Below are 11,819 nucleotides of genomic sequence, written 5' to 3'. Positions count from 1 at the left end.
CAAATGCAACTTTAAAAGCACCAGTGTGTTTTGATTCATAATTGTAATTAGAAGACGTTTTTGCATGGATTGAAGGTTAGACGTCCGTTTAGCAGGATGCATTATCGTGCAGAAACATCCGGTTATCGTGCAATGTATACAATTTGCGGCTGGTGCTGTGGTTGACAATCATAGCCAATGTAGATTTTTCTGGAAAGAAAATTAAACTGCACTTAACAGTAGTGCGTAGATTTTTAATTTTGAAGGTAGGTCTGTAAATTGCAGCACCGTAATCTGGAAACAATGTAGTTCTGTTGTTTTAGATCATCAATCTGCATCATATTACATTTACATAATTTTTTTGTTATTCAATGGTCAGAACAGGATGGTTTATATGTCTTTTTTCCACCAATGAGTGAGGTTTATCAGGTGTTACTAAGCTTATTTGTGGCGAAAAGTATCTACCAAACCTTTACAAGAAATTGTACGCCGATTGCACAGAAGTTTATGCAAAATCTTGCAACACAGAGAAACGCTTTATCTGTTTACATCATCACAAGATCACACCAATACTTTTAACATGCAAATGCATCGTTTTGTTTTCAGTCGGATCACTAATTTAGACATTGAGACTTGCGAGAAAGCATTTACCTTTCGTCGTTTTGAACTACTTCTACGACCATGGAGAGAAAACCTCAAAGGTATGACGTTTCCTCCATTACTTACTTTATTGCATATGCTAAGAACATACACGTTTACCGCCTTTAATGAAGGGATATTAAAATTAAAAGGCATTAAATTGGCTACAATTCATTCTAACAGTTTTTGTTCATGCTTGTGAAAGCGACCATCTGCTTTTCGTAAATACCCTAAATTGAAGAGAACTTGTCAACTATTTTGAAAACGTATTCGACTATATGTTTATTTGTGATGATACAGAGATGAAATAATGAACCAGCCGTTGACTGAAGACGCAAAATATCAGCAAGAAATTATTTGGACACACGTCTTCGCCATATTTGCCATCCATGCCACAGGTCTCTATGCTTTGCTGAACCTGCACAAAGTGATGACCCATACAATTTTGTGGGGTGAGTGTTATTTACTACACTTGTTTGCTGGAAAACAACCAGAATCATTAACACTGCAATTAATGTTACAAGTAAAATTTTGTGTGTTTTTCATGATGTGCATGAGAAAACCATCGCGAGAGAACGTATTACATACCTGCAATGTGTTGTTTCACAGGAATAGTGATATACTTACTATCAGGGCTGGGTGTTACTGCTGGGGCGCACCGGTATTGGTGTCACCGATCCTATCAAGCAAAACTTCCTCTTCGTATCTTTTTGTTTCTTTGTCACTCGATGTCTTACCAGGTAAGGTTTGTACTCAGGCATTACGAATTTATATACATTCACAAAATTTTCTTTAATTTCTGTTCAATTTTTTTATTTAGAGCTCGTTATTTGAGTGGGTACGAGACCATAGAACCCACCATAAGTTTTCTGAAACGGATGCCGACCCTCACAATTCACTCCGGGGATTTTTCTTCTGTCACGTTGGTTGGCTTATGGTTAAAAAACACCCGGATGTGTTAAGTAAGGGAAAAACTGTTGGTCTCAGCGATCTCTACGACGACCAGATTGTTATGTTCCAACGCAAGTGAGCTTTTAGTTTGGAGCAAGTTTTTTTTTAAATGTTTTTTCTTTTAAAAAATATGTTATGTTTAAATGAAAAACTTATTTTTAGATACTTCAAAAGTTGCATTTGGTCAATGAGTGTAATACTTCCTACAGGTCAGTTTTGAAATTAGAAAGCTTTAAATTATTTTGCGTAGTTGTTTACAGGCAAGTTTGTGGCTAAATTTTACACCATTTCTGTATTCCAGTTGTGCCTCTACTTTGGGGAGAAACAATGGTCATGTCGTTTCTTATGAACGCACTCAGATACTGCGTTGTTGTGAATGTCACATGGTCAATAAATAGTGTAGCCCATATGTGGGGAGACCGACCTTACGACAAAAACATCAAGCCTGTCGATAACCTTTTCGTATCATTGTTTGGTTTAGGTACGAAAAATTTACATTTTTGCCTGCCTTCTCTGAAGTTAATCTGACTGGTTGCAGAAAATTTTATTCAATCTCTATATTGGAGCTATGGTCGCCATTCTCTGCACGAAATAACACAATTTTATTTTACCAGGCGAAGGTTTTCACAATTACCACCATGTCTTTCCGTACGACTACAGTTCCAGCGAATTAGGAACGCGCTTCAACGTCGCGACTGCTTTCATTGACCTTATGGCTTACGTTGGACTAGCCACAAATCTCCGCAAGGTGTCGCCAGAGTTGTTAAAAGCACGAATCCAACGAACCGGTCAATGCAAAGATTGAAGCGTTCTTATATTCGTGAAAGTTTGTGCATACTGTACTATGGTGTGTCATACATTAGTCCGGAATAAACCTGAAATTGCTCAAAAAGACCATGCAGAATCATCATGGAGTTTATTTTCCATGCAGAATCATCAGGGAGTTTGCAACAGCCCAATTTCATTCTAAACGTGCCACCCCAAAAACGGTTTCGAGTATAACAATAAGGCGTGCCGTAATTATGCGAATAAACATAATTTGTTGTAAATTTTTTAGGCAATAATTAGGTCAAAAAATTAATATTTTGAAGGTGAACTTTTACGATTTGAACTTGTACGACTGTACGATTCTTCTCGGCGAGATGAAAATATATACATTATTTTTTTCGTTTTTGGAGGTAAAATGCAAGTATCCAATTTCCCAAAAAAGAAGAAAATTATTGAGAACTGCTTACATCCCCTTTTAAGAAATATTCCATTCTCAGTAATCGGCAGGATATAAGCAATCCAAAAATTAGTGAGTTATCCATTCTACAGTATGTTGCGAAAGTCTGCTTCCGCAAGATGTTTCACTTGCTTCCGCAAAGTTGTAATGCGTGGTTGTTCCAACAAGACATGCAATCTTCCAACCACGTAAGGAGTGCAAGTTTCCAAAATAAGTAAAATGTGCACATGCCCGTTTTTTTTTTTTTAAAAAAAAACCTTACAAATATTCAGCGTAAAAAACATTGCATGACATATAAGTAGTCTATCAAAAGCATGGATCAAAAAGATTTTGTTTCAGAAAATAACATTTTTCTTTATTTACGGAAAATCAATTCATCAATAAAGCAAACTATTAGGAATTAGCGAAACACTGTTACAAAATAGAAATAACGTAATGTTTATTTTTTTAATGTTTATATAGATTTATATTTTGATTTGCGATTATCTCCGTTCGCATATCGAAAGTTGTGTAGCAATGCAATTCCTGTCATATTTTGCGAATTTTTCCATCACTTGCAATAACTCCCCACAACCTTCCATGCCTCCTGAGTTATTTGGTTCGTTGGGAAGAAATTCGGTGTTATTACTTGCCGCTACAACACCATCCACATACTTCCAAACACCTCCAACATCCATGCTCAAACCAATCCAATATGGTGAATTGGGTCGAACTTTGAGAAATTCATCAATGATATACCTGAAGTTTTATATTGCGTGAAATGATACACCTGCCCACATATATCCAAACTTAACCACACCTTGTGTAGCTGAACAATCGCTGTAACCAGGGTGGCTTACCTTTTCCATTTCTTTTGTGTTTGTATGCGTCTTTTTGTGTCATTAATTGTGTTTTCTTGACCCAGACTTCGCCGAACACTTAATTGTGAACGCTTATATTCGGCAGTGAGGAATATACAACGATCAGGCTAAATTATTGAGCCTATCCTGTTTCACATGTGAATTGTTAAGTGCTGGTCCATTATTGGGTGTAAATGGTTTCCTCTGCTCTGGGATACCTGACGTGTTGCAGTCTACATAGTGTTTGGTCATTCAGACTAATTCACTGCTAACTGAAAGACTGAAGTTAACATTGCCTGCGTCGGTCGATATTCGTTCGATAAGACCTGTGCAAGGAATATTTTGAGAAAAGACAATAATTTGTTCAGGGGCATCGTTGTGTTTATTCACGCGTGACTTTTATCAAAGTAAGAAAATATATTCAACGCTTGCATACCGGCAGTCGATAGCGGGTAATACCGTTCTTGTAGCAATTAAATACAATAGATTTGGTGGGACCAGAAGACATCAGGAAGTATACAAATCCAACGATTATCAAGTTACAAATGCGAGTTTAAAAACACCAGTGTGTTTTGATTCATAATTGTAATTAGAAGACGTTTTTGCATGGAAAACTGCATGGTCTGGACAAGAAAACGTATTGAAGATTAGGCGTCCGTTTAGCAGGATGCATTATCGTGCAGAAACATCCAGTTATCGTGCAATGTATACAATTTGCAGCCGGTGCTCTGTTTGAGTATTATTAAACCTTCTAAGAACCAATGTAGATTTTTCTGGAAAGAAAATTAAACTGCACTGAACAGTAGTGCGTAGATTTTTAATTTTGAAGGTAGGTCTGTAAGTTGCAGCATCGTAATCTGGAAACAATGTAGTTCTGTTGTTTTAGATCATCAATCTGCATCATATTACATTTACATAATTTTTTTGTTACTCAATGGTCAGAACAGGATGGTTTAGATGTCTTTTTTCCACCAATGAGTGAGGTTTATCAGGTGTTACTAAACTTATTTGTGGCGAAAAGTATCTACCAAACCTTTACAAGAAATTGTACGCCGATTGCACAGAGGTTTATGCAAAATCTTGCAACACAGAGAAACGCTTTATCTGTTTACATCATCACAAGATCACACCAATACTTTTAACATGCAAATGCATCGTTTTGTTTTTAGTCGGATCACTAATTTAGACATTGAGACTTGCGAGAAAGCATTTACCTTTCGTCGTTTTGAACTATTTCTACGACCATGGACAGAAAACCTCAAAGGTATGACGTTTCCTCCATTACTTACTTTATTGCATATGCTAAGAACATACACGTTTACCGCCGTCAATTAAGGGATATTAAAATTAAGGTCATTAAATTGGCTACAATTCATTCTAACAGTTTTTGTTCATGCCAATATTGTGAAATCGACCATCTGCGTTTCGTAAATACCCTAAATTGAATAGAACTTGTCAACTATTTTAAAAACGTATTCGACTATATGTTTATTTGTGATGTAACAGAGATGAAATAATGAACCAGCCGTTTACTGAAGACGCAAAACATAGGCAAGAAATTATTTGGACACACGTCTTCGCGATACTTGCCATCCATGCCACAAGTCTCTATGCTTTGATGAACCTGCACAAAATGATGACCCATACAATTTTGTGGGGTGAGTGTTATTTACTACACTTGTTTGCTGGAAAACCACCAGAATCATTAACACTGCAATTAATGTTACAAGTAAAATTTTGTGTGTTTTTCATGATGTGCATGAGAAAACCATTGCGAGAGAACGTATTACATACCTGCAATGTGTTGTTTTACAGGAATAGTGATATACTTACTATCAGGGCTTGGTGTTACTGCTGGGGCGCACCGGTATTGGTGTCACCGATCCTATCAAGCAAAACTTCCTCTTCGTATCTTTTTGTTTCTTTGTCACTCGATGTCTTACCAGGTAAGGTTTGTACTCAGGCATTACGAATTTATGTACATTTAAAAAATTTTCTTTGTTTTCTGTTAAATTTTTTTATTTAGAGCTCATTATTTGAGTGGGTACGAGACCATCGAACCCACCATAAGTTTTCTGAAACGGATGCCGACCCTCACAATTCACACCGTGGATTTTTCTTCTGTCACGTTGGTTGGCTTATGGTTAAAAAACACCCGGATGTGTTAAGTAAGGGAAAAACTGTTGGTCTCAGCGATCTCTACGACGACCAGATTGTTATGTTTCAACGCAAGTGAGCTTTTAGTTCGGAGCAAGTTTTTTTTATAAATGTTTTTTATTTTTAAAAATATGTTATGTTTAAATGAAAAACTTATTTTTAGGTACTTCAAAAGTTGCATTTGGTCAATGAGTGTAATACTTCCTACAGGTCAGTTTTGAAATTAGAAAGCTTTAAATTATTTTGCTTAGTTGTTTACAGGCAAGTTTGTGGCTAAATTTTATACCATTTCTGTATTCCAGTTGTGCCTCTACTTTGGGGAGAAACAATGGTCATGTCGTTTCTTATGAACGCCCTCAGATACTGCGTTGTTGTGAATGTCACATGGTCAATAAATAGTGTAGCCCATATGTGGGGAGACCGACCTTACGACAAAAACATCAAGCCTGTCGATAACCTTTTCGTATCATTGTTTGGTTTAGGTACGAAAAATTTACATTTTTGCCTGCCTTCTCTGAAGTTAATCTGACTGGTTGCAGAAAATTTTATTCAATCTCTATATTGGAGCTATGGTCGCCATTCTCTGCACGAAATAACACAATTTTATTTTACCAGGCGAAGGTTTTCACAATTACCACCATGTCTTTCCGTACGACTACAGTTCCAGCGAATCAGGAACGCGCTTCAACGTCGCGACTGCTTTCATTGACCTTATGGCTTACGTTGGACTAGCCACAAATCTCCGCAAGGTGTCGCCAGAGTTGTTGAAAGCACGAATCCAACGAACCGGTCAATGCAAAGATTGAAGCAGTCTTATATTCGTGCAAGTTTGTGCATACTGTACTATTGTGTGTCATACATTAGCCCGGAATAAACCTGAATTTGCTCAAACACACGTAACGACATGTTATGACACTGCATGCAAACATGTTTGCCTTTCTGGCATTCAACGATACTTTATAGTGTAGTACAATATTTTGTCTGAAGTCACCCAACTACCACTGTGATACAAAATCCATACACTGACGAAAACCAAAACTAGAGGTACAATGAGGCCCACTGAAGGCAGTAACCAGTCTGCAAAGCTTATCTGATGAGGTCTTTATTTAGCGATTTCAGCGCTATAATAATAATTGTAAGGAAATGGAGTCGGCAAGATTTTGTTAGGATAAACTAAAGTTACACTTTTTTCTGTTAATTTACAATCAAATTTATGCTTTCTTTTGTCCGTTTGCCTATTCCGCTAGACACAAAAAAATGTTGTACTTCGCTAAATGTAGTTTCTGCAATTCCTATCAACCCTTGCATGTTTTCCAATCAAAAGGCATAAAATCTGTTTTTACATTTACTGATTTATTGGAACACACACGTAACACACGAAATATATCGATAAATGTGTAGTAATCTCCGTTTATGTGACAAAACCCCTATATATGGTTTTTGAATACATTTTACTCGCTTACATTAGACACCAAATATTCGTGTCTCAAACTGACATGACTGTGCCATTCTTTTGGAAGCACACGGAGTTTTACTGCAATAGCCGGCCGAGAGAAGATGTTTCTCACCTTGGTGACCGCATCGCTGTTTCCGGAAAAGAGCTAAGTAGGACATACATTATAAAAGATACCCACGGATCAGAAAACAGGTGAGATTTGTTTATTGTGAAGATTTTAATCAATTTTCCGTTGGAGGGAGATTTGGAATATTCGACAACAGCACGGGATTATAACGGACGATGTTGTCAAGCGTCGCAGCATGCTTGGAAAGCGATGCCCCACAATCCGTGCCGTCTATTAGGAAGTCTTTTGATTCGTACACATGCAGCATGATAACGACGAATATACTAATTTCGCTTACCTTTTCTTACATATTCTATGGCATAGTTCCACATCTCCAAAGACGTATTTGTTCTACAAATCCATATGACCGCAGCCCATAACGTGGACAGACAGACATTAAACCACGACCATCGACTCGCGGCAGACGTTACCAACCCTTTTGTCAGCTTGGCTGTTGTTGTGGTAGAGCTGTGTGGCCTGTTAATCTTAAGCAAAAACATAGCCAATAATAAACATCACAATCAAAGTAGACTAAATGCAGACATTTAATTGAAAACAAACATTTAACGACGGTATGATGAACGCTTTTTAGTTATATTAGTGTTTTTTGAATAACAGCATTTTTGAAACTCTGGAGACTCTATATTGCTTGACAATTTCTTCAATGCCCCGTGTCAGTCTCTGGTCTACATCTACAGTACTTCTGTACTACTGTTTTGATAAGAGACTGATTGTTAAAACAAAACAGTCTGTCTCTTATCAAAACAGTGCATCAGCAAGTACTATGGTTAGTTCAACACAGAATGCTTTTCACGGCTACTTTCATCAACTGGGAGGAGCTTTTACTTGTTGGGTTCTGTATTGTTTATTGACAAGTTTTTGTTGAGATTGCCAGTAACAATTTATAATGCCCAGGAAGGAAATGAAACTTACTTGCGCACAAGAAGCGTGATTAAATTTTTACGACAAGTACACATCAGATACACGGAACGTTTTAATTCTGAACACGATAAAACACATTAGGTTGTCTTTGTACACAACGAAAAGTAATAAAACTGAATGGAAAAGATAGCAGACACAATTAATCATTAATGTTGTGCGCCTCACAAATGCGTACACAAGAACGCCAAAATAGGCTACCAAGTCTCTTGGAACAATCGTTTGAATACATGACTCAATTTGTGTCGTTTAAATAAGTTTTTCCAACATTTTCAGAATTAGTATGCAGATTGACACTTGGCCATTGAATTTGCTTTAAAGTTTTTTGATATGTCATTTAAACATTGGGGAATTTTAGGTATGTTGGGTGCATATTCCAATCAACCCATATTGAATAAAGCAGCTAACAAAAACAGTGTTACGAAATGATGTCGATTTAAAAACAATTTACTGGAAGCAACACACTTCCAAATTAAGACTTTAATTGATGGAAAGGGAATCAGAAACCAAATTCTTTTTATAGTCTTCAAAATCAAGGATTAATGTATTCATGGTAAGAAAACTACAGGCTATATATAAATTTGTGAAAAACTTGAATCTTTTTTTCAGGGAGGAAGTTCGTGATAAATCTTAAAAAACAGTAGCCTACTATACAAAAAGAAAAGACATTTATAAATCAGGGGCTCGAGCTTGCAGTTGGCAGCAGCTACATAACTTACTATCAGGTCGACCAAGAGCTCAAGTAAGTAAATTAAACTTGCAAGTATCATAAACATATAATTTCGTTTAGGCAATGAAGGCTGAAAGTGGGATAGACACATCTGAAACACCCAAATTTAAACCTGTGCCAAAACAAGGTAATTTTGTGTCACTATTTTACTTTCTATTTGGTTACAATACAATGCTACATTAGGGGAGGAGATGATAACATTAATATTGGAATCTTGTGAGGAGGATCATATTTCATCCAACGAGGAAAATGACATGAGCACTTCTTCAAACAGCTCCAAAGAGTCCTTGGCAGCAGAGAGCACAAAACTTCTGTCTGATGGACAGAAACAAACGAGTGGTCACACTAGAAAACGAAGTAAGTCGAATGTTGTATTTCTATGCAATCCTGTAAGAGCTAAGTTTTAACTTTTGTCTTCAGAAACAGCCACAGAATATCATCTGACAAACATAGTGGCAGCCTTTAGAGAGGAGTCACAGAAAGACAGGGAAGTGACCGAAAAAATGTTTGATCGCCTTGTCAGTGCGATTGAACAACGAAGTAAATGAGTTTGCATGCTTTGTAGTTCAGCGTTTATTACTGTTCCTTTTTTTCGTTTTTCAGGAAGTTCTGCATGCCACTGTTCTCTTCGCATTGTACATTGCTATTCATTCAAATGTTCTTTTATTTTCTTTGTGTGCTCATTTACTGTACGTCCAACATATTTTTGCAACTGTGATACCACTTTCCACTAGACTGTATTTATAACAATAATTCTATTCTTTTTACTGTCATGTATTTCCAAAATCCAATAACAAAAAGAGCACAAAAAAATAGCGATTATTACCTTGAAGATTGACGCAGTGGTAAATTTTGGTTTATGTGTTGCTGCAGTGCATTTCTGCAAGTAGCACCGCTCCCTGTTTGAGTTGCACGTGGTGTGCACACAGGCTGTGAAAGTAAAGTGCTTTGTGTTGTTTGGCTACAGGCGGGAATAGGTATGTTTGAAGCTTCACAAATGTTATGCAATACAGCATCAATTTTTTTTCCCATTGTTCTCCATTGAGCTTTTAATCTTCCAAAAGCATGTTCAACAGCAATTCTTACACTACTATGATAACAATTAAATGACTTCTTATCTGGAGACAAATTTGTTCCAATAAATGGTTTTATAAGCCAAGGCAAGAGGGGGTAATTAAGCTGGGTCGCCCAATATCATCAATGGGCACTCTACACCTCCAACGTAAACTGGAGCGTACAAAAATCAGACCACTTTGTAAGTATGTTGTTTATCATTTTTTGACATATTACCTTAGGCAACTGCGAAGAATTTTTAAAAAGTCCAGATTCTTTGAAGACGGAAGCGTCATGACAACAGCCAGGCATTTTTACACTGATGTCAATAAATCTACAAATTAAAATGATTTTTTTGCGTTTTAGCCTAATATGCTATAAAGCAAATTGTTTACTTTCCACTGTCCAGGTTTTTATTTGCATTCTCTAATTTTTAATTTTTTTAATTTTTATTAAGGTACTTTCCTTTATGTGGCAGACTTCTACTTAGTTATTTTGCGCTGTTTTGTACACTTTGCAGAAACTGATGATGCCCTTTTCAGGGCGGAATATATTTTTCTGACAAAAATAAAATCATCTTTAAAAGAGCTGTCTGAAAGATTGACTTAAAAGTTTTACTCAGCTACTTTCCACTGTCATCAACAACTCCTTGTAATATGAGGGAATCCAAACCCTTTCTGTTTGTGGAATCGTTTTTTCCAATGCTGGGCGCAGTTACAGCAATATGTGTGCCATCAATGCAACCAAACACCTAAAAATATGTTGTGTGTTACAGAAAAGCAAAAGTGTTGTATGTATCATACCTGAGGAAATTGGTGATTTGCTTCAATACGTTTTGCAATTTTAACTGCATCATCAAGTAGTGGGATGGAAATAAACGTTTTCACTTTTTTGCAAAGTGCAAAACAAAGCCTACAAATATTGCACAAGTACTAAATACAATTGATGTTCAAATTTATTCTTACCACTTCAAACAATTGTGAACAGAAGACGAACTAACTCCAAAAAGTTCAGCAACAGTCCTATATTCGGCAGAAGATGCCAGTTTAAACAGTGCTATTGTTAAGTCATCTGAAAATAAAACAATTTAAGACTTATGTACAATCTATTTGGGGAATACAATTTATCTGTAATCGTCCCTACCAGGTTTTTTATCATCCCACACTTCTTCACACAAACACGCAAAGCATTCTTTACTCAATCTGAAATGGGTCAACCACTGGGAATCATTAAAACCGGGAACAATAAGATTCCACCATTGCCCTGACCTAAAACAAATAAAAATAACATTTAACTTAACCAAGATTCAAAACGAAGCACAGTATTCCACTTCCAGGAAGCATAAAGTCTGGCCCATATACCTCACCTCTGTAATCGCCATGGCCGACCAAGTCTTCGATTGTGAGAAAGTAACGCATTGACATGTAACAACAGCAAAGCCTTTCTTCGTTTGCACTGTTTTTGATAATTATGAAGTAAAAGAGCCCTAACTTCCAATAAACTATCTGTTGCCGCCATATTCATTTCGCGAAAACCGAATTTCGCGCGCTCATGTAAATTGAGCCCCGAAGCTCGCTCGTTATGGTCTGTTAGTTCTTCACGGCTCCATGCCGCAAGCTCGCTCGCAAACCGTTCATGTAAACAGGGCTGCAGTCACTAGCGTTAGGTCTTTCTTTGGAATACAGAAAGCGTACGTCGCGAAAACAAGCCCGTCTGCGGTTCAGCTTCACAGCTTCCTCACATCA

At 36.9% G+C, this 11,819-nt stretch overlaps 3 protein-coding genes across 3 annotated transcripts; 2 read left to right on the top strand and 1 right to left on the bottom strand.

Moving 5' to 3' along the window:
* Positions 1 to 660: 660 nt before the first annotated feature.
* LOC145898766 (stearoyl-CoA desaturase 5-like) lies at positions 661 to 2,374 on the top strand. The gene is made up of 7 exons (XM_082987406.1): positions 661 to 680; positions 919 to 1,070; positions 1,228 to 1,358; positions 1,439 to 1,644; positions 1,732 to 1,778; positions 1,871 to 2,050; positions 2,184 to 2,374. The coding sequence occupies exons 1-7, from the start codon at positions 661 to 663 to the stop codon at positions 2,372 to 2,374; spliced, it is 927 nt and encodes a 308-aa protein (XP_082843532.1).
* A 2,503-nt stretch (positions 2,375 to 4,877) lies between these two features.
* On the top strand, positions 4,878 to 6,596 carry LOC145898688 (stearoyl-CoA desaturase 5-like). The gene is made up of 7 exons (XM_082987283.1): positions 4,878 to 4,897; positions 5,140 to 5,291; positions 5,449 to 5,579; positions 5,660 to 5,865; positions 5,954 to 6,000; positions 6,093 to 6,272; positions 6,406 to 6,596. The coding sequence occupies exons 1-7, from the start codon at positions 4,878 to 4,880 to the stop codon at positions 6,594 to 6,596; spliced, it is 927 nt and encodes a 308-aa protein (XP_082843409.1).
* Positions 6,597 to 10,696: 4,100 nt separating this feature from the next.
* LOC145898601 (uncharacterized) lies at positions 10,697 to 11,455 on the bottom strand. The gene is made up of 5 exons (XM_082987158.1): positions 11,436 to 11,455; positions 11,218 to 11,342; positions 11,040 to 11,145; positions 10,878 to 10,986; positions 10,697 to 10,825 (listed from the first exon to the last, which is right to left on the bottom strand). The coding sequence occupies exons 1-5, from the start codon at positions 11,453 to 11,455 to the stop codon at positions 10,697 to 10,699; spliced, it is 489 nt and encodes a 162-aa protein (XP_082843284.1).
* Positions 11,456 to 11,819: the final 364 nt, after the last annotated feature.

The sequence above is a fragment of the Ascidia mentula genome, chromosome 1, assembly GCF_947561715.1.
Source record: "Ascidia mentula chromosome 1, kaAscMent1.1, whole genome shotgun sequence".
In the NCBI taxonomy this organism is placed as follows: Eukaryota; Metazoa; Chordata; class Ascidiacea; order Phlebobranchia; family Ascidiidae; genus Ascidia; species Ascidia mentula.
This window is presented reverse-complemented; position numbering and strand designations above follow the sequence as displayed.